This window comes from Gymnodraco acuticeps, unplaced genomic scaffold (assembly GCF_902827175.1).
Source record: "Gymnodraco acuticeps unplaced genomic scaffold, fGymAcu1.1, whole genome shotgun sequence".
Taxonomy (NCBI): Eukaryota; Metazoa; Chordata; class Actinopteri; order Perciformes; family Bathydraconidae; genus Gymnodraco; species Gymnodraco acuticeps.
Window position 1 is genome coordinate 2,254,331 of NW_022992126.1, and position 26,766 is coordinate 2,281,096.

General features: G+C 40.3%; 1 protein-coding gene across 4 annotated transcripts in view; it reads right to left on the reverse strand.

Annotated features, from left to right (window-relative positions):
- The window catches only part of rhbdl3 (rhomboid, veinlet-like 3 (Drosophila)), a 72,656-nt gene that overhangs the window by 20,119 nt on the left and 25,771 nt on the right, over positions 1-26,766 (reverse strand). For all 4 annotated transcript variants that reach the window (XM_034203502.1, XM_034203504.1, XM_034203505.1 and 1 more), the window contains 3 exons: positions 10,283-10,441; positions 3,196-3,420; positions 2,588-2,736 (listed from right to left, as the gene is read on the reverse strand). In XM_034203502.1, coding sequence (XP_034059393.1) covers positions 2,588-2,736; positions 3,196-3,420; positions 10,283-10,441 — 533 coding nt within the window. The remainder of the gene's footprint in view (positions 1-2,587; positions 2,737-3,195; positions 3,421-10,282; positions 10,442-26,766) is intronic.

Here is a 26,766-nt window from a genome sequence, read left to right on the forward strand (position 1 = left end):
AGAGAGACAATAAGGGATATTGATTAACTGGGAGAGGCCTGTCCAAATGCACAAGGACAACTCCACTCCACACAACAGACGCTATCTACTTCTATACTGCTAATGAGGCTGTGAGGGATGGGCTGCACTGTCAGGCAGATCTGTGGACACCCATGAGAGATCCTATTGTGTCCAGATGACCATGGTGTCTTTCAGTGCGCTCGACAAAGGCGCTGTTTTATCTTTTTTCCCTTTTTCTTTTATCCCCAGCTCCAAACTACAGCTGAACTTTTACAATTAGCTGAGTTCACTGCACAATTCAAGAGCTGATCTCAGGGAAACTTCTTTTTAAGTCCAAACGACATCAAACTGAGACAGTTTTGAGTTCCCTCAAAAGAAACCTGATTTTAGATTGTACTAATGGAGTATAATGTATGATTATAGGCCACACTTTTCATAGGGCAGCTAAAAAGAAGTAGGACAAACTGGAAATAACATTTTTGCTAGATAATGTTTAGAGTCATGGTTTGAATCTCAATATCTTCCTGAATGTTTTGCAGCTGCTACTGACACACATTTTTTGTGAATGAGAAAGAGTTAAAAAAAAAAAACGACAGAGTCTGCATAATGCGTAGCTGAGGGATGTTTCGGGGCCAATATTTACACTCTGTTTTAGTGTTGAGAATTGGGAAGGATCAGTCATTCTGAGCCGTTGATAGGATTACATGGTTTGTAGATGTGTGTGAGAGAAAGACAGTGTGTATGTGTGTGTAAACATAGTGTCATGCTTTTTATTTATCTCTTTGACCTATGCTAAAGGTTATTTTATCACTGCCACATATAAACATAAACATAGCTATTTTGGGTAACTTTGCCTCCATAACCTAGAACATATGAAATTGGAGGACAAGTCAATGATATTTTTTCCTAGTATGTAACAGGAAGTGGGGCACTTTCTTTATGCTGTTTGTGTGACACACATTAACTAACACAGCACCTTCAGCAACAGGTAGGCTGGCGTTATGAAGCTCCATGCTCACCATCTCTCCAAATAGGGATTTTTTTACGAGAAATGTACCTCGTGGTAGGATTTCAAATACAGAGACATTAAAAAATGTGTCTTGATTCTAATGAAGGTCCCATTAGAAACCAAATCAGCATCAGCAAATTAGCTGAAATGGTTTAGCCCACCAGCAAAACAACAAGTAATGTTGCTCTACCCCAAAGGATAAAATCTAAACCAGTAATTAAATGTTTATACTCACTGAATTATTTAAAGTGTTTTTTTTGTTGAGCCACGCATATTTCAGAAGTTGTGTGCATTAAAACCCAATCACCCTTTTGAAACACGCATCTACAAAATCTGCTAGACCAGTTAGTTTAGTTTTAATTGTTTGAAGTGGGGTTTTATGAGGTACTTATCCATTGTCAGTGTATTGGCAACAGTACATGTCGGTCAGCACGCCCCCAGTTTGGAGAAACAGACAGGAGTACTAGCAGGGGGGCAAAACAATGAACTGCTGTAAACGGGGGGAAGCAGCAAAACATGGATGCCACCTAGAAAGAAAGGCCCACCTAAAAAAATCTATACCAGTTTTAGTGAACCCTATCTTCAGAATATTGTCACCGCTTTACCTCGCCGCAGGACAGCCCTTTTCAGATGGGAGCTGAAGCAGCAATATCCATCTGCTGTCTTCAGACAACATCATACAACACCACATACTGTAATTGGACACATTGGTAGACACAAATTCATTCCCAAAAGCTCTTTTATAAGCCTCTTCCCTTGAGTACCTAAATCATTTCGATATGTTCCTCTGTAATTAGTGCACATTAAACACACCACCTCCCTCCTTTTAACCTAATATTCATCCCCTCTGTCTCATCCTATCACACACCGTCATCCCTACCGTCTCTCCCTGGCACCTACCACGTTCTCCTAATTAAATTACCATTTTATTAGTTCTCACTATTGCCTGAGACTACATTTACCCATAAGGTTAATTAAACCTGGATGACCTGCCTGACCGGGTAATACAATAGGCTGGTGCTTGTAGTGGGAGAGGAGAGGAGAGGAGAGGAGAGGAGAGGAGAGGAGAGGAGAGGAGAGGAGAGGAGAGGAGAGGAGAGGAGAGGAGAGGAGAGGAGAGGAGAGGAGAGGAGAGGAGAGGAGAGGAGAGGAGAGGAGAGGAAAGGTTTTTGGTTTTTAAGGTCCCTTTTATATTGCACTTTCAGCATACCACTTTTACCTCTTCACTTGAGGGAAGAGAACAACAAACAGAAAAAAACAAAGTGAAAACACACAGCCAGTAAACAATCAAAAAGCTCTAGAAATTAAGAATCAGCTCCCCAAGAGAAGAGAAAAGGAAGTATCGTGATGGTTTTAATAAAATGATAGGGATAAATGTTCTCCACACTCAGAAATGACAGCAGTATTGTCATATATACACATTGTTCCAACAATTAAATAATGCTTGTTTTTAAAACATGATATATATATTATTATATTATATTATTATAATAATTATATAATAATTATATTAGTGTTATTGTGGCATTTCTTTCTTGAGATAATACAGTACATGAAAATAGAGACATGTGAACTCACCCAGTGTGCATGAAAATGTAGGTGAGGTACCTCCAGGCCTGCGCTCGCAGCTGGGGGTGGTATGGTAAGGGGCTCTTCAGGAAGGACGGGCTGGAGACCTGCAGCACCAGGCGGTCCAGCTGGAAGCCATAGTACATGAACACGGCTACCTGAGGAACACAGGTGGATAGTGTGTGACTTTAGGAGGAGTGGTAGCAGTCTACACACTATACAACACATAAGAAATAATGCTCAACATCTTAAAGAAGACCAAAGTGCTTTTGGGATTATATGAAAGTTGAACCCAAACACCCAAATTATATTAGAACTAAAATTGAAAAAAAGCTATTATCAATTTTCTAAGAGCAAATGATATATCACGATTTTTTTGTAGGTAATGTGTTTTATATGAACAAATAATGACATGTGACAAACATTTAAAAAGAGATGATGAAAATATATATTGCACAAAATGAATTGTAAGAATCTGCAATATGCAGAGAATTGCATCTTATCATGCGGGACTTTAGGTGGGATTTTGTCAAGTTATTACTTGTTTAATGTAACTTACTTGTTTTAAAACATGATGTGTCCATTCTTGCATTGCCATCATCTGCTAAACTATTTACCTCAGCAATGGTGATAGCCAGGATGAGCCAGGGTGGGGGACAGTAGGTGTAGCTGTCAAAGTACCACTTGCGGTCGACCTCTCGGGGCAGCGTCTCGTAGGCGACGTGTCGGACCAGACGCTGAGACAGACCCAGCCCCGCCTCATCTCTGAGACTGCAGCCCTTCAGCTGCCGGCTCCCCTGCAGGATGGCCCTCCGGAAACTATTGGAGCGCTTGTTACTCATCTGGAGAAAGGGGGGGAAATATAAACAGTAGACAGTTTTTAATGGCTGAAAAAGAGATGTAGGAAGAAAGAGGAGACAATGAGAGATTTGCTCATCAGTGGTTGAGCATGTTTTTAAATCGATGATCATCCTGCCTTATTTATCATGTAAACACTTTGAGATACTTTTTTGTGTGAAATATATTGCCAAATGACTCGATGTACACAGACAGAGTGTGTGAACACACTGGGTGCAGGCTTCACGCACACATCAGCACTGTGACGGAGCCTGCCATGGCTGCAGAATGCCTGTCACATCACCTAGCAACCACCAAACCCCTCTCTTAATCCCTCTCCGTCATAGAGTTCATTTCAAAGCATACATATGTCCATTCCTGAGGAGCGGGAAGAAGTTCATCACTCAGAAACAAAATGTGTTTTCTGAGCGGTACCATCTTTTTTAATTTGAAGCAATCAGGTTTATAGCACAGGTTTCAGATTTGACAACTTCTGGGCTTCTTATTTTCAAAATTGCTTGCACGTGACTTAATGCACCTCCATATAGGTAGTACACAGATGCACAGATTTCTTGTTGAAAACACACAGGCCTAACACACAATAGTGACCACAGAGATGATTTTAGGGATGTTTTTCCTCCTCTGAATCTCATGTTCTAATTATTCCTTGACCTCCCTTGGACCAAATGTATAGTTCAGATAGAGAATCTATTTTTAAATGGCAGAAAAATGTCCTTGACATTTAGAGGCAGAAATGACGAGAGCATGTGCATTTATTCCTCACCCCAAGCAATGAGTGGAAAGTGAACATCTCATCTGAGTGCAACGTCTACAACTAAAGAACGATCACAAGCTTTATCATATAACGCTTTTTTTGTGCCAATTTTAAACAGTTATTCTTTGAATGGCAACAATTCAGTGACAGTATAACAAGCAGGTAAAAAGTGAGAATATGTGACAATGCTGTACATTTGTTTACATTATAAACACACTTGGGTATTATTATTCGAGAAGAAGCATATTCATAGAGGGAGCAATGGAAATGCAAAATACTACTTGTATTCATTATAATAAACAACCTTGCATGCTATCATGCATGAATATCATTTGTCATTTAAAATATTAAGTTAAAAGAGCTTGATCTAAAAAGCAGTGTTAAAACATTTAGCATTCCTTTGCATAGATGTGAAACTGATTCTTGTTAATCTCTTCGGAGGCAGCCATAGCTTTGTTACTAAATCACTGCTGTCTCCAAGCTTTGTGCATTTTATTACACTTGCTGTGTGTTTTATTACATTCTCCATGACGATGCAAGACATCTGTCCCACTTCACACCTAGTCTCTTCCTCACTCCGCTCTGTTTATGTCACACTCCATAACTCAAACCTGCTACTGTGTTTGTGTCTCTAATATTACAGATGTAAGCTGGTGTTATTTAAGGCAGCATGAGTGAGTGATATTGTTTTAAGCAAGGGCAGAGATTTGCAAGATAGATTACTTTAATAATCATTAATACAAGTCAAATAAGAATGATGATTGATAATATTATGATTTAATAAGGTCAGACTGAAGTTTTCATTTGTGCACCAGTCAATCCTCAAATTAAATACAAAGTCAAATCCCAGGTCGATAGAAGGTCTTGAGCGTGTTTCTCTTCAGTGATGTGATGTTATGTTAAATGTCTGTTTCCATGTATGTTTTTAAAAATATTTGTCCTTATTGATGTTGCAAAAGGAGCTGCCGAGATGCAAGAAAAATGTCAGACTCCATCTGACAATAACTATTATTGTATCGTAACTACCTTGACTTCAAAAGCTACAACTTTGAAGTGTCACCTGAGGCAGTGATTGATGTTTATTCAGGTACAAGCACTCACTTATCAGAGAAATAAGGAACATTTCAGTTTGAAGATAGTGGACATACTTATCTGTGAACACGTTGCAAACAATAGGAGAAGCAAACATAGTAAGGCGAGAAACAGCGATAAGATGACAGATACAAAATCAGAATATCAATAAAATCTCTGTATACACAGCAGGCTGATGGTGCTTCTGGCACTGTTTAATGTGACGTTAGTGTCTCTGCACGGGTCACTGTTTGGAGATCAACTTCCGAAAAAGCCAATTATTTCAGCCTTTATGTTAGCTACAGAGGACTGTGGGGAAATGATTACGGGTGACCATGGGCACTTCTAGTCCACATACCAAAGAAAGCACACACACACACACCAACACACACACACACACACACACACACACACACACACACCACACACACACACACACACACACACACACACACACACACACACACACACACACACACACACACCACACACACACACACACACACACACACACACACACCACACACACACACACACACACACACACACACACACACACACACACACACACACACATCCCCCAGGCAGGCATGCTCCATAAAGACAGTCAATTCTTCGTGTGAAGTGACTGCAATTCCTCTCGTCTTTGTACGACACAAAAGAGAGAATGACGTTCTGTCTGTTTGCCCACTGGCAAGAGGAGAGGGAAAGAGGTGAAGGGGACAAATGGGGGTTCGGCCAGCAATAGACAATTTCACTGTTGTATCAATAGAAGGCAGAGTCAGAGGAGAGGGACAGGGAAGAGATATACAAAAAGAGAGAGGAAAAGATAGAGATGAACAGATGAAAAAAGGAAGTTGGGGGAACGTAAGAAGGCCAGGAAAGAGGGATTGATCAAATGTTTTTGTTTCATTTTATTTAAGACAGTGAAATGCATCAAGGGTTTCCAGTATAAGAACTCTTTAAAGAAATTGATCCAGCAAAAAACACAGGAACTTTTGTCTAATAATTAAATATGAAATCATTGTGTGCCTTCCGGTACGTCCAACGGAGATGCTTCCCATTCACTTTGAATGGGGTGACGTCACGCTTTGCCGAACTGCATTGTGGTTCCGTCGTGTCGCTTTGCCTCCGTCGCTCGCTTCGAAAGTTGAAAAAAGTTCAACTTTTCAAGCGTCGACGGAAGCGCTAGCCAATCAAATCATATGCCAGTACAAGCCCTAGCCAATCAAACCGCGTGCTTGTGTGTCCGGGGCGGGAGATCAATGTGATTGGTTGTTGGTCGCGCACCAGACACGCCTTCAACGCGACGCTGCCGTGTGGATGTACCGTTAGGTTTATAACATAGGAGTATATATAGGAGGATTGTGAACATAGTGTATCTAAAACACAATCAGGCATACACACAGGATATACATGAGTGCATCTGTAAACACCAGCATCTAAATCATCCCACAATTTCATCCCACAGGTAAAATGTGAGCAGTTCAAAGCTGTTTGTAGATATTTTAGGAAGTATAAACATATTACTGAGCCAGCTTCTTCACAGAACAGCCGCAGTGTGGTTTATGAGAAAGAGTCAGACAGGAGAAGATGGATGGACAGAAAGAAGAAGAAGGAAGGCATTGATAAGGAAGAAGACAAGAAGGGAGAAGGTAAAGAGTGAGAGAAGATGAAGGGGGGAGGAGGTAAAGACAGGGAGTGAGCGATGATTTGAATGCTGACTGTGACGAAGCAGTGAGCACGCAATTACTGACAATCACATTGATGGAAGAGCTGTGGTGCAGAGGCAGCAGAGCTGGAGAGATAGAGATGTACCAACAGAAACCAGGCACTGACAATTAGATTGTGAAAATAATTATAACTCTCGCTCAAGTACTGATATGCTTTGACCCTTTTGATCTTTATCTTAGAAACCATTAATGCCTGCTCCTTCGAAGGTTCATCATATCATATTGACATACCTTGAGTTATTGATATCATATTAACACGCTTTTTTCACAAAAGTGTGGATTCAGAAAAAGGCTGAAATCCTTGTAGATAAGACCGAACACTTAACCTTGAATAAGTGTCCCCTGAAACACAGAGTCTCTTACTTTTAGTGCATAGACTTCAGTTATATTTTTGCTGGTTGTACAGTTTAGCCTTTAACCTTTAATTTGAGTCAATATAGGACTCATCTATTCTACTGGCTCCGTCTGTAAATGTCAAGAAAGTGAAGATATACCTGTACAAAAATGTAAAGGACCCAAGGTAATGTGTTAGAATTACTTCTTTGGTCTGACCAACTCATGAAAATGTTTTTAAAAAAGGCAGTTTATACTTCTACTTTAGAAGCAAAGAGTTTCGTACTATTTTGTTATTTATTTAAAGTATGTATTATTATAACACGGTTGCCAAATTTGGGTTCCTGGCTGGAGTGAGATTTTGATATTTAATTACACTTATGCGCACTAAATGACTGCTATCGTGTCAGTAGCGGGACCTTAGCATATATATAGGATATATATACAATATATACAAATACACAATATTGGACACAGACTATAAAGGACACACAGTTTCATTCACTGATGAAAGTCAAACACATTTGATTCCACTGTTTTATTGTGTGCCTGTCGCGATAAGCAATTCATTGACTTATCGTACGATAAATAAAAATGCACTCGATACATTTCCATTTACATGAGGATGTGACTAGCAGTTTGAAAGGATGTACTTCAATTATTATTATATATTATCATTATGTCAGTGGTCTAAAATGGTCATACAACGGTGCCGACAATATTATCGTTTATCGTAATAATTTCCGGGAAAATGTATCCAACAAAATTAATTATCGTGAGAGGCCTATACATGAAACACACACACACACACACAAATCTACAGACTTACTCCAAACCGCCAAATATATTAATTAACACACTCTCATATACTGTTTGACTCTATTTTGGCCTAGTAGAACAATAAGCAGCAGACTTTGACTTTGTTATCATTTATGCTGGATCTTAGATCTGCGCATGCGCAATGCGGGTCGGGGATTGACCAACCGGCTCCCACTGCTCTGCTGTCTGTTAACGTTGTTAAGAGTGGTGGGGGCGGGGAGGGAGCGGATCGACAGCTTGAGCAGCTGTCAACTCAACGTTGTAAATAACCAACCAAAAACGATCTCCGGTTCATCTTGTTTTTGGCGTGAGAATAGTTTGGGCAGCGTGAGAGCGTGAGATTGAGAGTGAAAGCGTGTGTCACACGCCAGATGCGTGAGAGTTGGCAACCCTGTATTATAATGATGTCACTTGTGTTTCCAACCAAAAGTTTAAGATCCAAAATATTGACAATTACAGTATGTAAATACAATTCTAATCTGAAAAAGCAAATGGCAATTTTGTTTGATAAATGATAAAAAAATCAATTAATCTAACTGACAAAAATAATTGTTTCAACACCCCATTCATTGCACAGCCTATTACCATAATCATGAATACACCCCCTCCCTGTGTTTAGCTTTTGTTGTATCTGCCTCTGTTAATGTATAATCTTTTGTGGGGGGTGTACACAATAGTGATTATGTAAAAAGCGAATGTACACACAGACGCTGACACCCCATTCCTGTCTGTCCCACTTCCACGCCGTGCGTGACCAACAGCTTGTCACATGATATTAAAGCACCAATTGGAAACCAGCAGCAGACATCCATTTGACATTTTTCCAAGCTTCCTACGGGCCTCATTCCTCACCCACTGTATCAGACAATAAACCGCTCTGAGGAACAAGAGGGAAAGGGAGAGATGGACAAACTCACACTCAGACAACAATGAATTCCCTACAGGCTCTGCAGACGCACGCACACACCCACTGCCACCCAGTAGTTATTGTGTAGTGTGTACCACCCACTACTCCCACTCTGAGATCACTCCACACTGTCCCGGGTCAGTAGTTAAGCCTCCCATGAGGAAGAGCAGCGAGACAGCGGAAAACAGAAAATGAGAAGGTTATGGGGCAGCGAGCACAGCTGGAGATGCTTGAGTGAGACCTTGAACAAACAGCATCATGCTGCAGTTTGAAGGTGAAACTAAGAGTGGGACAAGGTGAGCGTTGAGAGGGGAATTTATCACCCGACAGACTTGTTTACTTTTGGAAGGATTCTCCACCTTACTGTTGAGGTGATATTGGAATATTGCCTTTGGGGCTTGATGTTAACATGGAAAAAAGGCTTGATGTGTGAAAAATAGACTATAATGTTTTGGAAACAAACATTTCTTTGCAAGTCACAAATAAGTTATTGGCTATGAGTTCCTGAGTCAACAAAATCCTAGACTTTGTGTTTCCAGTCTCTCACAAGTCATTATACCCTTGAACAATTCCAATGCCTTTAGAGCAGAGAAATACGTTATTGCTCTTAGCCCTGGAAGTTTATATTTATTAATTGTAATACTTTTCAGAACATTTAAAGGCAAAATGAGTAGATGTTTTTGTGGAGTGTTTTTAAGGGTCACAGTAACCTTCTTTAAAGACCTTAAAGTTGAATGCGAAATTTCAGATATCATTGGGTATGGCCTTTGGCAACAGGTGAGGGATATTACCTATCTGCAAATGAACACAGATAACCGGCATTAACACACTATGACACTATGATGGAGCAATCATATATTTTCCATAACTATTTTAGTTTTGTGTGTAAAGGAAATAAAATCTTGACTGAATCTTTGTGAAACGCCTATGGAGTTAGGGTTTAGCAATTACACGAATATGTAATGTTATATATGCATAAATATTCCTCTATTGGCTAAACCAATAGAGGAATATTTATGCATATGTCATATTGCAGTTGATCTAAGGACTTGTGGCTTTTCCATTAGATGTTGCATCACCTTATCAAAATTAAACCTTTTTGATAAGGGTCCCCCCTTAAATCCAAACATAGAGGTTATTACATGTTGTACAGTAAGAGGTACCAATAAACCATTGATTTCCACTGAACACTGATGTCAGGAAGCCTATAAAAGGTTCAAACATCTTACCAGGTTCACAAAGTCTTGGTAGCAGATCTTTCCGTCGGCGTTGCCATCGGCGAGGGCCAATAGGACTTCCAGTTTGTGGGGGTCAAGCTCAGAGCCGTGGGTCGCCAACAGGTCTCTGAAGCGCTCTGTACTGATGAAGCCTGAATTCTCTGGGTCATACTGCAAAAATCACACACACAAAGACCATGCAAGTTAATATATATAATAATATATACAAAAATGTAATGGAAAATTATAGGTAAATAACATTTAAAGGTGGGGTAGGTAATTTTGGAGAACCCAGCTCGAGTGCGCTAGAATTTGAAAATACACAGCCGGAAAAAATCTGCCACTTCCTTACAGAGCCCCTCCTCCAACACACACGAACGCGCTCATGACCAATGAGGGCACGAGATACATTTGTGCACAGATGGAAGGCTGACAGGCAGGTAGGCCATCCAGTTATTTCAGCCGGGCCGGCTAAAATGATTGGTCGTGCTTTTTACAGCGCTACGGCTTCCACAGATGACATTTTTTAAGATATTCATTGCTATCGGGATGTTAAGAGCATTCCATGGAATATAACAAAAAGTGTATCTCGAGCCGGTTTCTCAAACTTACCTAACCCACCTTTAAATAAGCGCATGATTCTAATGAAGATGCACATTTTGTTAGCAGTTAGCAAAAATTGCTGTGCAGCCAGACATCAAAACCTCAAAAAAACATTGCAGTGGTTTTGTTTAGTCACAATTTGAGCTTCTTGTGAATGAGCCTGAATTGCTCAAAAAGCATCCAACCATTAAGACGCAGCAGTAACTTTGAACAGCTTTGGATTTTGGTATGAAATGACACCGAGCTCTTCGTTTCAGAATGGGCTGTTTTTCTGCTTTCACAGCCAGTATAGAAGGCTTTCAAATGTATCTGAAAAACACCAGATATTCTGACAAAACACCATTTAAAAAAGCTGGATATTCAAAAGACCTTCAGAGAAGTGATCACTTAAGCACTTGAATGTGAAAAGAGCCCTGCACTTTTCTCAGACTTTAGCTCCCACTCACTCTCTTCTTGCACTTAGTAGCTTAAGGCTTCAAATCTTAAGTGGCAATTCATAATGAAACTGCCACTTGAAAACATATAAAGTATTGTGCATGTTATGTGTTTTATATTGTGCACTATATATCCAGCAGAGCTACAAGCTATAACTTAGGCTAACTGCTTACTAATTGAAGATAAATGAGCAAATACACCTTTTTTTTAATACCGTTTTCTGTTTCTAATGGAAAATACAAAACATCAAGCTGCTCCCCAAAGCCTGGATAAACAGAAAAAAAGACTGCAGCTGTTTGGCAGTGTATTTATTTTCAAGTAAGGACAAACTATCCTGAAATACATATCAATCAAAAGACTTGAATGTTTGATTTGAATGTCAAGTTGTTTGTGGATGCAGGCAGTGGAAGACAGCTGCTGCCTCTCTGAGCGCCTGTTTGTGATTGTGCATGCATGTGTAGCTCTGTGTGTGTGTGTGTGTGTGTCTGTGTCTTTATATATTTGCAAATCTGCATTTGCGAGTGTAGCCATGCCTGTGTGTGTAAATACACTGCATTCATACATAAAGATGTGACATTCAGACAATGTGAGCCGCCTGCCAGATTCCAACACCCCTGAACCAGACATACTTAGTGTGTACATGCCTGAGACTGTGTGTGTGTATGTGTATGTGAGTGTGTGTTTGCCATACGCCGGGGTTGGCAGATGCTGAGTAGAGCCAGGCTGGCAGCTCGACCAAATGACAACAGGGAGAAGAGGTTTTGGCTCTCCCTCATGTTGTTTTTCTCCACGTTACCTAACAGTGATACGGCTTCTTTTTTTGCAGTTAAGGTTACAGTTGTCTGCCCGCTTTCCACTCAATGTCATCTTTGATGGTTATTATCATTCACACTTGGCCTGAAAATTGATTTTATGCAGCTTGTCTGGCTGCAGTTAATCTGTATGTGATGTGAGGATTATCTCTAAATGCATCGCATCATTGTGTCTTCAGTATAGCTGTTTGGCAAAGTATGCTAATGCTATAGTAAGTATGTTAAGAAGAATGGAATAACAATTAAAGAGGATCTCCAGGCATCAACACCCCCATCACACCTGGAGCAGACAGTGAATGCAGGAAGGCATGACAGGAGGAAGGATATGGGAAATGATTTGTCCAAAGTGCATATCAGTGCTCTTGCAAGCTTGAGACTTTACAACTTGATAAATAAGACTTGGATTATACTCAGAATTGTGTGTGAGAGTTTAAACCAATGTTTTGATATAGTTTGGCTTTTGTTGAACACGGCCTCCATTTACTTAAATTATTTAAGACATTTCAAGAGTTCAAGGTTGCATGTGGTGAGTAAACGATTTATGAAAGATCAGTTTGGGGTTAACTATAATGTGTTGACTTAAATGAACATATCTGGTGTGGGAGGTGTGACAGCACTATGAGTAACATCATCACTGGACATAAATTCACACTGTTTCCACACACCCATGTTAATATATATAATATGCAATATGTATATGACCCAATTTTTTATATATGTCCATTTTCATTTTTAATTCATAGTTTATAAGACCCAATATGTATATATGCTCATTTCTATTTTTATTTTTGTTGTATTCATTTCTTATTTCATAGTAAGTATGTATGCTGCGTGTATTTGTTGTCTTATGTTGTGATGTTTTTTGTTTTGATGGCACCCTTGAAAGGGAGAAGCATTTATTATCTCATTGTACATGTATAATGACATTAAACGATTCTATTCTATTATATTCTCATTATCATATTATTATTATTTTGTATCTTTGATCTTATTTTTGATTTTATTAATCTGTGTGAATCTGTGCTATCCTGTTTTTCACCCTTACCCTGTTGCTGTTTGAACAACTGAATTTCCCCACAGGGATTAATAAAGGTCCATCTTATCTTATCATATATTGATGCCATCAAATTAAGCATTTTACGTGTTCTCGTATTTGGATACATGACAAATTGGGGATCACAAGCGCAAACATACCAGAAGTCAGCTGTTCAGTTATGACAACCGGTCTGAATGTGTGCCATCTGCCACATGGCATCCACCAGAAGAAGAGGAGGAGGAAGTGTGTTGCAGAAATAATGTGTATATTCCCTTTAAACTAGAGAATGCTCTTACAATGACAATGCATTTTACAATACTGTTAGGTTTCTGGAAAGGCAAAAACCTCCTGAATAATGACTTGCATTACCGAGTCCCGCAAACACACCATAACCTTCTAATGAATATGCATGAAACACCAACACATATTTTTCTCTCTCACACACAAACACAAACACTAGATGCACAAAAATAACTATACTTAACAAACAGGAACCAACCTTCTCTTGCAGTAAAACAGCCACCTTCTGCCGAGGCCATTTTGTCATGATGAGGTAACCACAGGCAAAACCAGTCTTATATTAACACTCACCACCAGTATGTGAGCAAAACAATATGTTGTGTGTGTGTGTGTGTCCCTGTCATATTGTTTGACCCAGATTGCGCATGGTTATTCTTATCCAGAACTAAAGGATTACAGTCCAATCCAAAATCCTAAACACTCACCTCCCCCATTTTACTCTCTCAAATACACAATCAAAAACATACACACACACCCCTAAAACCCCACTTGCCCTCCTCGCTCCGCCCCACACACAACACCCCCTCACCCTATATTCATTATTCCTTCATGCTCTCCTTTCACTTTCTCTCTTCAGAGCTAACATTTGCACTCGCTCAGAAGAAAAACAAATAGTCCAATACATGTCCCTGTTATCTCTTTTCCTGTCTCTCCCAGAGGCCGGCAGCTTTTTCCTCACACAAACACTCCCTCGCTCAACTTTTACAACACATCATAGTTGAGTGAGCACTGTCTGAAGTCAACAGGCCGGCTGCTGGGGCGCAGCGGCGGAGGGACACACACTCAACAATGGGACACCGAGGGCAATTTCATGCAAGGTTCACCCAATCCCTTCACTCCAATTAGGGTTCATTTCCTTTTGATGCACCCAGAGGTACATGCAGAGGAGGACATTACAAAAAGAAATCTCCACCCAAGACCTCATGAGCCTCACAACAAACTGAAAAGTCAAACTGGAACGTGTTTCAGATTTAAGAAAAAAATCTCAATTGTATGCCTGCAACCAACAACTTTTTGTCATTGTCTAATAATCCTATATTATTCATTTTTGATAAATAGATAAAATATTAAGAAGATTATGTAAAATTGTACTTCCCCCCCCCCCCCCCCAATGTTCAGATACTGATATATTACATTTCTTCTCATAAAAGACAAAGAATAGCAGCAAATGTATACTATTAAGATGCTGGTACCCAAACCCACCCCAAACAAATTTGACATTTGAAATATCTTCTGTAAATGAATTGGCTGATAGTTTAATATGTTTTTACTAGGTCATTACAATAAAAAAACATTGGAGATAAGTATTTTCTGCATTGAGAGACCACCACTAATACGAGCAGAATGTTTTTGGTAATGCAGTACTTACATACTGGTGAGTACTTTGCTTGTGTGTGTCGGAGCAGTCACCAGATTGTAAATTTGACTTAACTCTTTATCCAAGCCTATTTTTTTTAATTTCATAACCATGTTGCTGTCTTTGCTCCATAAGGCTTGTTTTGAGAACAGCAAAGGGAGCGTGATGCAAATCCCTCAGATTAAAATAAGTACACACACACACACAAATCCTGGTGCAGACATAATACCACAAAACATTTGCAGCCAATGAGCTTTCATATTGAGGGTCTCTCAGCAGCTTGGTGTCAGTGTGGAGGAGAAAAACAGCAGAGGGAGGGGGGGGGCCGAATGTAAAGGAGGTTGGTTTGGGTTGTGGGGAGGGGGTGCTGACTGGACACAATGCAAGGCTTTTTATCCTCAGCCTAATTTTCTTAAAGCTGAATATTAAGGAATAAGAGGGTAGGCGGTCTGTAAGGGGTCAGGGAGTTGTTTTACTATTGAAGATTACACACAGATACTGGAGAAATCATGTGGACACAGACTTGGAGGAAGCATGGTGCATGAATGAAGAGAGAGTCCAGACATAATCAACAAAGAGTTACTCAATCCTACCTTGGTTTACTAACAGCAAAAAATGGCGGCCTCTCTAAAAGGCTCTTACATACGCCCACACACTGAAACTTAAAACAAAGAGCTGAGAGCACTGTGTGATCATCGTGTAGTGAAAGTGCTACATAACAATAAATGTGTGTATAACTTATGCTGCATAAGCAGAAAGCGGATCTAAAAAACCTTTGACAATAACATCATCAACATTTCAGACAGGATTCAGCCTGGGAGCTCTGCAGGAAGCAGCTCAAACTGGTCCATGTAATCACTGAATGTTGGCTTTGAACTGGGATGAAGACCTTTGCTGTGAGAGATCCTGTCAGCCACTCCTGCACTCATCACTGCGATGAAGCAGAAAAATCAAATAACAATCTGACAGGGATGGAAACTAAAGTCTTATCCCTAACAAAGTCATCAAATGTAAACAGGAAATAAACACCATTGTACAGGTTCATGCAGTAACAGGCATGAACAAGTCATTCAACACCCTAACATGTGTGACCTGTCTTTAAAATGAAAGCAAAGATGTGTTGGTGGATGACGACATGAAGCAGTAAACACACTGCATAAAAACAACACATGGCTGCTGCCGGAGACTTCAGTAAAGATGTCACACTTTTAGATGATATCATCCTCCAGGCTGAGGGAGTTTAGGGCATGACCAATCAGCATGGAGACACACATGACCAGACTGAGTGAGAGGGGCAATAACGGGTAACCTAAGCAACAGGAGCTCAGATAGCCCTTAAGTCACTGTGTGACCGTAATGATAGTCGTGCAGAGGACAAAATAATGAATTGAGGAAGTATTATGAGCGTGTGTGTGGGTGTGTTTTGACGATGCAGGAGACATAGTTTTGGCAGCATTGTTTTATATTAACAAGCATCAGAAAAAATTGCAAGTTTACCTCAAATGTATTTCTGTTAATACAGTATGCGTCACATAGAAAACATCCTTATTACTGTTACAAAATTGCATGTCTTGATAAACACAGTCAATATACAATTATTATTCTGCAAAACTGGCCTCATCTCAAATATTTACTCTATGCTACAAGCTGTAATTGTGGGTATTAAGCTCAAACTATATTACTATATTATTGGATCTCTGTGGTATCATTAACTCAATAACTGGTACAGCAAAATCCAGTGAGGGCGCAGCCTGTCCCAGAGTATAAATACTTCCAATCCCCCCGTGAAGTCCACCAGTGTGCACCACTGAGTTGTGGCTATTATAAGTACGGTGCAAAAAGAAACAGCCTCTACCTGCCCAATCTGCTGACCTACAGACAAAACAAGCTATTAGATTATCCAGATTTCAAGGGTCTTTTTTACATATGCTATAAACATGTCAATATGTTTTCTTTCCTGAACAATTTCAAGCCTCTATTTCAAAGGGTTAAAACTGATGTAATAGTGTATTGCACTACCAATAAAACCTGTTTTATTGCATGAAGACTAGCCAAGACAGACTAATTACCTGCAGCTGACATTATAACAACCCATTTAATGAGCTGGCAGTCTTTCTCTTCTCATGGCTTTCCTTTTTTTTCCCTTAGTCATAAGGGTCCTCACTGCATCTGAACTGCCGGCTGTTGGCGTAAAAAACTCTGATGTACTTGTTTAAAATGCAAAGTGTGTTCATTTATCACTAACATTTTGTGAGCAAAAAACTGTATTGATGTGACTATAAATAATACTGTACTAAAACAGTTTATTCTCCAGAGGAAATTAAAATCACTGATCATATGTAGCATATCAAGTATTACCAGTGGTGAACCGTGGCTATCACAACTGGACCTTCTGTAGACACACCCACCCCCCGCTGCCGCCGCCCCATTTCATTTTATATACATTTTATTTATATAATTAAATCGATTTTTTGTTTGTTTTATCTGAGTGTTCCAGGGTATTCTCTGAATACCTTGAAGGCCCTGACGGTTCGCCACTGAATAGTACAATGGTCAGATTGTTCATTAATTGCTTAATTTCTACTTTCAAATCTGAAATGAGAAACCAAAAATTGGTAGCAATGAGTCCCAGAGGCAGCAATTGATAACCATCTTGCCTAAATGTAATCCATCACTGATCAACAGGGTGTAATCTTAATCTTCATAAACAGGACTGTTTTCATTGTAGACATTATGGCTTGAAATAGCAGGAAAAGCACAGGTGTCCCTGAGAAACAACTGCCTTCCAGATTAGTATTGTGCCTGCTCGCTCTCTGGTCTGGCTTACAGGGACACTTGAACTGAGCCAGTGTCATTTACATTTCTTTCACCTGTGCTTTTATTGCTCTGATAAGAAAATATCTGCTTTGAGAGAGCTACTGCAGATATGGTACAGCCGCAGGTGTTTTCACTTTTGCTTGATTGGCCTACTACTCAAGAACTGCGCTTGATTGACATCTCCATCACACTCATGTTAATGTTGGTCATTGGAGAAATGCAAAGTCAATCAGGTGCACATACGCTCTATAAAATGTCAGAACATTTGAAAAGTATGTCAATCAAGTGATGTGTTTAAATTCCATAAAAGATAATCAATATATTTTTGATATAAATCAGAGGAAAGCCAAAATCTCCATATCTGCCATTTTTGCTTTAACAATGATTTTAACAATTAATAAATTAATCATACATGGCGATTATATTACTGTCAATGGACATACATTTTTTTATCTCTTCTCTAAGTTCTCTATTGTTTGGTGCAGATGTTTGCAGAGTACCAGTAAAGATTGCAGACACTCATACACAAATATACGCACAAATACCACATTTTTACAGGTACAGTTTCCTAATGCTTCTGAAAACAAAGCATGAGCATTCCCTTGATATGGAGCAATTAGCAGTTCTAATAAAAAGCCAGCCTCGTTAGCAGAGAGAAGCTCGTTAGTCTCTCCGATAATTACACTGAAGCACGAGGGAGGACAGGCGAAGACCAGGGGCATCTCATTCACTGGCTATCATTTACACACACTCACACACACTCCGACATAGAAGGTACAAAGGAAACACACTCATGTTAATCAGGCTTTTCAAACCATGCCCTCAACACCAGAGGGTCTTTCATATATCTTTCGATCCTCTATCTAAGTCTCACACCCACGCACACCCTTTTGTCACATTATTAGACACAGCTAAAAGATTACATTATCAGTACTTTTGGCCACTCTGAGCTGTGAGCCGCTCTGTGGTTTTGGGGATATTGTCGCCCCCGATGGAGGCCCAACACTTTGTCTCATTTAGAAGACTTGTTCGGGTTGAGTAGAATTGAAAGCTTGTTGTCTGGAGAAGTCTCTGAACGGGAATGTGCGGGGGCAGTGATGGAGAGGTGAAAAGTCAAACGGCCCAGAAGACCAGTGAAGGCTGTCACGCACACATCATTGATGGAAATCCTCAGGATAGTGAGATATTTGTATATGTATGTTTGTGAGAACAAGTAGCCATGTCCAAACAAAGCGGGCTAAATTTTAAAATGCATATTTTATGACCCTCTACATTTCTATGGACATACATCCACCACTTACAATTATTTAATGGATTGCAATAAAAGTTGGTACAGATTTTTAACGTCCCTTACTGACTTTTTTTCTAGCATCAATGTGAGAATACATTTCTTGGTATGCCAAGACATTTGGTAATCCATGGTACCCAGAGGATGAATCTTTAAGACGTCTCACCTTTTTTCAGAAAACAATACTACTTGATTTATTTTCCTCACTGTTGACCACAACATATTACTAGACCGACTGGAAAACTAGGTAGGACTTTTGGCAACAGTTCTAAATTGGTTTGAATCCTACTTAAAGGATAGAAACAACTTTGTTTATATTGGTAAATACACATCTGAGTTGACAAATATGACATCTGGGGTTCTTCAAGGCTCTATCCTGGGGCCTCTTCTCTTTAACATCTACATGCTACCACTGGCTCAGATAATGAAAAATAACTAAATAAGTTACCACAGCTATGTGGATGACACACAAATCTACATAACCATTTCACCAGGAGACTATGCTCCAATTCAAACACTGAGTAAGTGCATTGAACAAATCAATGACTGGATGAGTCAGAACTTTCTCCAATTAAACAAAGATAAAACTGAGGTAATGGTTTTTGGAGCCAAGGCAAAATTTATAAAAGTTAGTGCTGAGCTTCAGTCTGCAATGTTCAAAACAACGGATAAAGCCAGAAATCTAGGTGTAGTCATGGACTCTGACCTGAGTTTCAACAGTCACATTAAAACAGTTACTAAATCAGCCTACTATCACCTAAAGAATATATCTAGGATTAAAAGACTAATGTCACAGCAGGATTTGGAAAAACTTGTCCATGCTTTTATCTTCAGTAGACTCGACTACTGCAATGGTGTCTTCACAGGTCTCACAACAAAATCTATTAGAAAGCTGCAGCTGATTCAGAACGCTGCTGCTCGAGTCCTCACTGACACTAAGAAAGTGGATCACATCACTCCTGTTCTGAAGTCTTTACACTGGCTTCCTGTGTGTCAAATAATTTATTTAAAAAATACTGCTGCTGGTTTATAAAGGATTGAATGGTTTAGTCCCAAAATACATTTCTGACCTCCTGCTAAATTATGAACCATCCAGGTCTCTCAGGTCTTCAGGGACTGGTCATCTTTCTGTCCCCAGAGTCAGAACTAAACATGGTAAAGCAGCGTTCAGTTATTATGCTCCAAATATCTGGAACAAACTCCCAGAAACCTGCAGGTCCGCTGCAACTCTTACTACTTTTAAATCCAGGCTGAAGACTTTTCTTTTTGCCGCTGCTTTTAATTGATATATTCATATCTTAAACTGCACTGTAACTTGTATTGTTTATTTTATTATCTTTGCTTTTTAATGACTGTTTTTAAATGACATTTTCTTAATGTCTTTCATTTTCGTAAAGCACTTTGAATTGCCTTGTGTTGAAAGGTGCTATATAAATAAACTTGCCTTGCCTTGCCTCATTGTGTACATGCTTAGCCCTTATGAACCATACTTTCCTTTGTAATTATGGTACATATAACTGTTTATCAGGAGCAAATTGTTCATACTGTAAGAAATGTGGAGCCTACCGCACATATAAATCCACATACTGTATAAGCTTACACAGCGGTCAGGACAGTTTGTAAGAATAAAGCGCCACGCTCACGGAGAGGTCGATCTGACATGAGCAAGTCTAATCTCTACCACAGTCTGTGTCCGACCTGACAGCTCCCGGCTCGGGCAGGCACTGACGCTGACGGGGTACCAACCAGTAGCCAGTGGGTTGTTTCATTGTTCTCTGACAGAGAGGGAATTCAGAGTTACAGAGACAAAACCAGTACTGTGAAGAAGCAGAAATGTTACATCATCTAATAATGTAAACTCCAGAAGGATTTTTTTTCTAATTGTGCTCTGTCTGCTCGTCTTCTTTTAAATCCTCCACTGAAAAAAAAAAAGGAGCACAGTGCAATCTGACTTGTGTGACACTGAAACTAGACGACTCTCTTCAGCAGGCTGTCACTCAGATTCTCAATCCTTCTTTTCAATTATATTATCACAAAAGGGTTCAAATTGAACTTTGCCTTAATCTCATGTGGGAACACATTTCCACCAGGGACAAACACAGATGGGCAGATCCAATACCTCCCTGGTTTTTCCAGTCAGACTTCCCACTGGTATCACTTCACACTGACACAGAGACAGCAGAGAGGGGCAGGATGCAGAAGGGATATGTGTGATGAGCCGTCGAGATTTCACACCATTAATTACCCAGACATCACATCTCCTGTCACATAGGATTCTGCAGGAAAAGGTCAGGCGTCTGCCTTGCATAAAGACCAGCTCACCATGGATGTCACGGCCCCCACTGGCCAGTCCAGTGTGCTCTGAACACGTCACACTTCATAGGCCATGACAGGAGCCTCTAATAGCCCCAAAATGCCACAGCAGTGCCTTTTAATGCAGCTATAAACATCACGGAGACTCAGAGGCTAAGGCCAAGGCCACCATGGAGCCAGGAAAGAGAGGGGAGAACTGGAGGGAGATAGAGGAAGAGAAGTGGTGGACTTGGAAAGAAACAAGTAGACAAACGCAAGAAAAAAAACATGGGTGAAGGATTTAAAAATAAAAAAGGGGAAATTATAAATAGATGAGACCTCAGAGGTGGCCTGAAGTGAACATGGCTACAGATTTCCTCCAAAGTCGTTACCGCAAGTAAAAATATCATTTATGCACAAGCCCCCTGTTTAGGATACATTTTAACACTAATGATTTACTTTCTATATTTAAAGAAACACCCTAAATTTTCTGAAATAAACCTGCCTAGCTTAACAGAAGAAACAACTCCCCAGTTGTTGGCAGGTGAAATGTCTGCCTCTGTTAGGATAACCCTCATCTGGCCACAAACCAAGTTAATTAAGCAACAATCTGACATAGCATACATCAGCAGGATCAACAAGCTGAGAGAGGACTTCGCTTGTCCCAGCACAGCACTCTATTATAACCCACTTTCATTAAACAGCAGCTCCTCCACAATTGCTCACCCACTCTTCTTTCTTTCCCTCGTTACTCATGTTTGAATGTGAGCAGTGTTTTCTCAGCGGGGCGAACTCCATTGAAAATGTGAGAGGGCAAGTGTTGCAAAGTCTGCACACTTGAACTTATTATTTCCCCGGCTTATTGTGTGAGGAGATTATTATTGTAGGGAGCAGACTGAAGCCACTCTACTTTGAAGTGTGAAGAAATAGGAATAGAAAGAGAGGCAACAGATGGGGACTAATCAGTAGCAGGTGGTAATTGTGAAGTGTTGTTTGTCATTTTGAAATAGAAAGGTTAGGAGTTAAGTGGAAAATCACAAAGTATTTTGATTCAACAATAGAGAATAACACAAAAAAGGCAACGGATTTAAACGCACACAATTCTGACACATTCTCAACAAAGGTTGTGCATAATAAGCTTCACAGAGGTAGCTTACTGTAAGATTGTTATCCATCATATTCTACAGGTGTTTTCTATCGTATGCCCTAAGTAGCTATGCCTTTTTACAATAACACGTTTTTTTTAAGGACATATTTATGCCAAAAATAAAGACCATTTTATATGTTGCTGATACATACTGGCATGGGCGTAATTTCCACTGGGGACAGGGGGGACATGTCCCCCCCACAAGCGCATCTTGTGAGAGAGAGATAGAAAGAGAGACCAGCGACGTGCAGTCAGGGGAGGCAGAGCCTCACCTTTCATACTCCAATGTAACGGAAAAACAACTAAAGAAAAACTAAATAGTAGTAATAATAAAATGTCTCCACTGATCTGTGTTGTAAATGTGATTTCTGTATGATTCCAATCGATTTTTATAGTCAAAATCAGCAAATTTGACGAGCTCCGCTACAACTACGGGTAGCGATGAGAAGTGAGGCAGGGACGAGCTCTGCCTCACGTAAGCCCACAGTAACTTGCTGGAGCGCGGGCACTAATTTAACGCGGGCACTTATTTTGTGAGCGCGCTCAAGCCAGTTACTGTGGGGTAAGGTGAGGCACAGATGAGATCTGCCTCAACTCAGAATGCGTCACCCCACAGAAACTGTCTGGAAAGCGGGCCCTAAGCGCATGCCTGCACCATCTCACTGTATGTCACCAATGTAATGTTTGTAGATCCCTTTATTACATTTATCCTCGCCATCCATAGTCTCTAAATAACTTATTTCACGTATATATGATATTTAAGCTCGCTGGTCTCATCATACAATGGCAATGAAAAAAGCACCAGGGGAGGCAGCCATAAACTCTGCCGCACTGAAGGGGGCGCAAGTGAGCCCACAGGTTCTTGTTGCTACTGTTATTCTACACAGAGACGGTCGACAAACAACAAACTAGACTTTTGAAACTAGAGGAAGATAAGGAGGACTTTTACAAAAAAGTAATAGAGATTGTTGTCCAGAAGGATAGCATGGACTTCATCTTCAAGTCAAGGTAAGACCACAATTGTAATGAAAATGGGATCTTACTAACAAAGAACAATCCAATATTTAGATTTTGGGTATCCTTTTGTTGAACGGTCTGTTTAAAATGAATCGAAGCATCAGACTAAAAAAGCTTTTGAAAATAACCGAATATTTCGATTAAAGGTGGGGTAGGTAATTTTGGAGAAACCAGCTCGAGTGCGCTAGAATTTGAAAATACACAGCCGGAAGAAATCTGCTACTTCCTTACAGAGCCCCTCCTCCAACACAAACAAATGTGCACATGACCAATGAGGGCACGAGATAAGTTTATAAAAATAAATAAATAAAATGATTGGTCGTGCTTTTTACAGTACTACGGCTTCCACAGATGACATTTTTTTATGGATCTTTTGTCAAAGCACTTAAGATATTCATTGCTATCGGGATGTTAAGAGCATTCCATGGAGCCATGAACCTCACCGCACGTCACAGTGCTTGAAAAGCACCGGGTTTTCCCGTTCACACTGCAGCGGAGCAGCCTCTTAGCTCCGGAATCCGGTTCATTTCGCGCTTCGAGCACCAAAAAATTGTCCGGAGAGAGAGAGAGAGAGAGAGAGAGAGAGAGAGAGAGAGAGAGAGAGAGAGAGAGAGAGAGAGAGATTTGGTTATTCACAAAGCAAATAACCAAACAGACACATTGACACACATTGTCAGTTCAGACAACGACTGAAAATAAGATCCTCATTCTCCACAGAACACAAAGCATTTTTAACCACATGGCCTCAAATTCTCCCACATTTTTTGTTAAGCAAAAGTAACCGTAGTCCGCTTTCAGTCTTGCTTTAACCATACGCTTGAAAATCGAAACTGCATCGTTATCCAATGATTCCGCAACTTTATTCCTCCTGCTGAGGTAGATGGCCATTTTAGCCTGCCCCAACAAAAAATTCAAAAGCTGACTTTTGCTTCTGGCTGTACCTACAACCCAAAATGAACATTGTCTTAGAAAAAAACACATTAAACAAAATCAACATCTGAGTGAGTAACTGAAAAAGACAAAGGAGTCGACCACATTCCGTAAAGCAATGAAAAATGGGAGAGAGAGAGAGAGAGAGAGAGAGAGAGAGAGAGAGAGAGAGAGAGGAGAGAGAGAGAGAGAGAGAGAGAGAGAGAGAGAGAGAGAGAGAGAGAGAGAGAGAGAGAGAGAATTGTTAGCATTTGGTGCTAGCTCGGAGCTAACGGAGATTAGAAGTTGTTTCAACAATAAGGAGAGGGAGAGCTCTTTCCTGTCGAGAGATAACGTCAGCTCAGGGAGGTAAAGGACTCTAAATTATCTCAGTGGGTCTCAAACAGTTTGGTCATCTTTGTAAACAAATATTTCCATCTATGTAATATTAGTTGTATATAAAATAAGTTAAGAAATCCTTCCAATGTGTACTATAGGTCAGTACAAAAATAAAAAACACAGTTTGAAAGGGGAGTGATTAGTCAAATATGCATAAATAAAAAGAAAGAATGCAGACTAGGCAAGATAAAGATAGGAGAGTGTCATGGTTTTGGATTTATGTTTTCCACCTTTGTTTTGAAATGTTTTCCTCTTTGTACAATGTCTGGTCCCTCTCCCTGTGTTTTTCCTCCCTGTCATTAGTTTCCCTGGTGTGTCTAATTGTCTGAGTGTGTTCACCTGTTGCCCTTGTGTTTCTCCTCCCCTGCCCAGCTGTGTCTTGTCCTGTGATTACCCTTCTGTGTATTTAGTCTTGTCTTCCCCTGTGCTCCATGTCTGTTCGTCGTAATTTCATGTCACCGTCACCCATGCTTGTCCGTGTCTCCTGCCTGTTCCCGTATGTAAGTTTGTTCCTGTCTGTCGTGCTCCCCGGTTTTGTTTCTGTTAATTAGTTTCTTGTTTTTTCATGCCTTTGGCTTTTTATAATAAAGCTCGCTTTTAATAATAATAATAATAATAATTTTGACCAGATTTGAGAACCATGTAAAGAGATTGGGAAGAATCCAAATCCAGCAAATGCCTGCAGTGAAGCTAAAGTTCATTTTGACCTGCAAAATAATGCCCAGTCAAAGTCCCAATATCCTACCAAAGATTTTGAAATGTCAGGTTCATGGCATTACTTAGAGCTATATTCACTGAGATTAGTCTTATCAGACGATACACTGAGAAGTGACTTGCAGGCCCTGATGGCCACAGTATCTCCTCTCTCTCCTTTCTGTTCCTCATCAGCCTTCTTTCATTTCCTTTTCTCCACTGCTCTCCTCTCCTCTGTGATGGGAAATGCAGGTAGTCTGCCACAGGTAATTGCTTTCTCTTGCATGCAGGACTCTAATATACTTTCATTCTGCACTCATTATTTTCCTCCATCCTTTTCACCACAATACAGATAACTGAGTACACGCAGCCCATATTCAGGGACCAAAATGAATCTTCAGATCCTGCATGTGTTGCACTGCTATGCTTTAACACACACACATGCAACACTTTCTTTCAACTTTAGTCCTGGTACACTGCTGTATAGCAATGAAAGGCACATCCTACAGACGTTGCTGTGCTGGCAAAATGTATAGCAAGATTTAAACATTGCACATATGATACACACATACTAAAATGTTTAAGTTAGTCACCCAAATAGTTAATTTAGTCAAAATAACTAATGTGGATTTCAGACAGTCCTGAAATGGTTTTCCATCACAGAAGCGTGTTAAGGAAGGCTGCATGGATGACGGACATGTCTGTCTAATCAACAGAGCATTGGGTCACCTGTCTTGCTTGACGGATTTGAAGCCCTCATTTATAATCTCACACACACATGCAGCCCCAAAAACGTCTGAGGCCATCACAAATTAGCACGGAAAGTTACCGTATCCTTGCTAACTGGCCTGTAACCAGGCAACGTTGGTCTGTGTGAAGATGTCTTCAGTGGGTACATGTGCATTTACACACACATATGAGGCTTGATGTGTGGATGGGTGTCAGACATATGGTATTACATTAAATCACTGGACATCTGATCCCCTTATAGTGCAGGACCTGAAGCACATAGATACAGTACAGCACATGAGCAGGCAGACTGACGAGGAAACACACAGAAACAGCTTCACCCTGATCCAACAGGTTACATCCAACCCACACAAGCTGTTTCATATTTTCCAACCACTGCTGTCTGTCTTCAAATACATTCCCCATGTTACTTTGATCATTTGAGGATACGTCCCCAGCTGACTCAGAAAGCGACGCAGGTTCTGGTCCAGGCTCTCGTCATCTCACGCCTAGACTACTGCAACTCCCTCCTGGCTGGTCTACCTGCATGTGCCATCCGACCTCTGCAGCTCATCCAGAATGCAGCGGCTCGTCTGGTCTTCAACCTTCCTAAATTCTCCCACACCACACCGTTCCTCCGCTCCCTTCACTGGCTTCCGGTA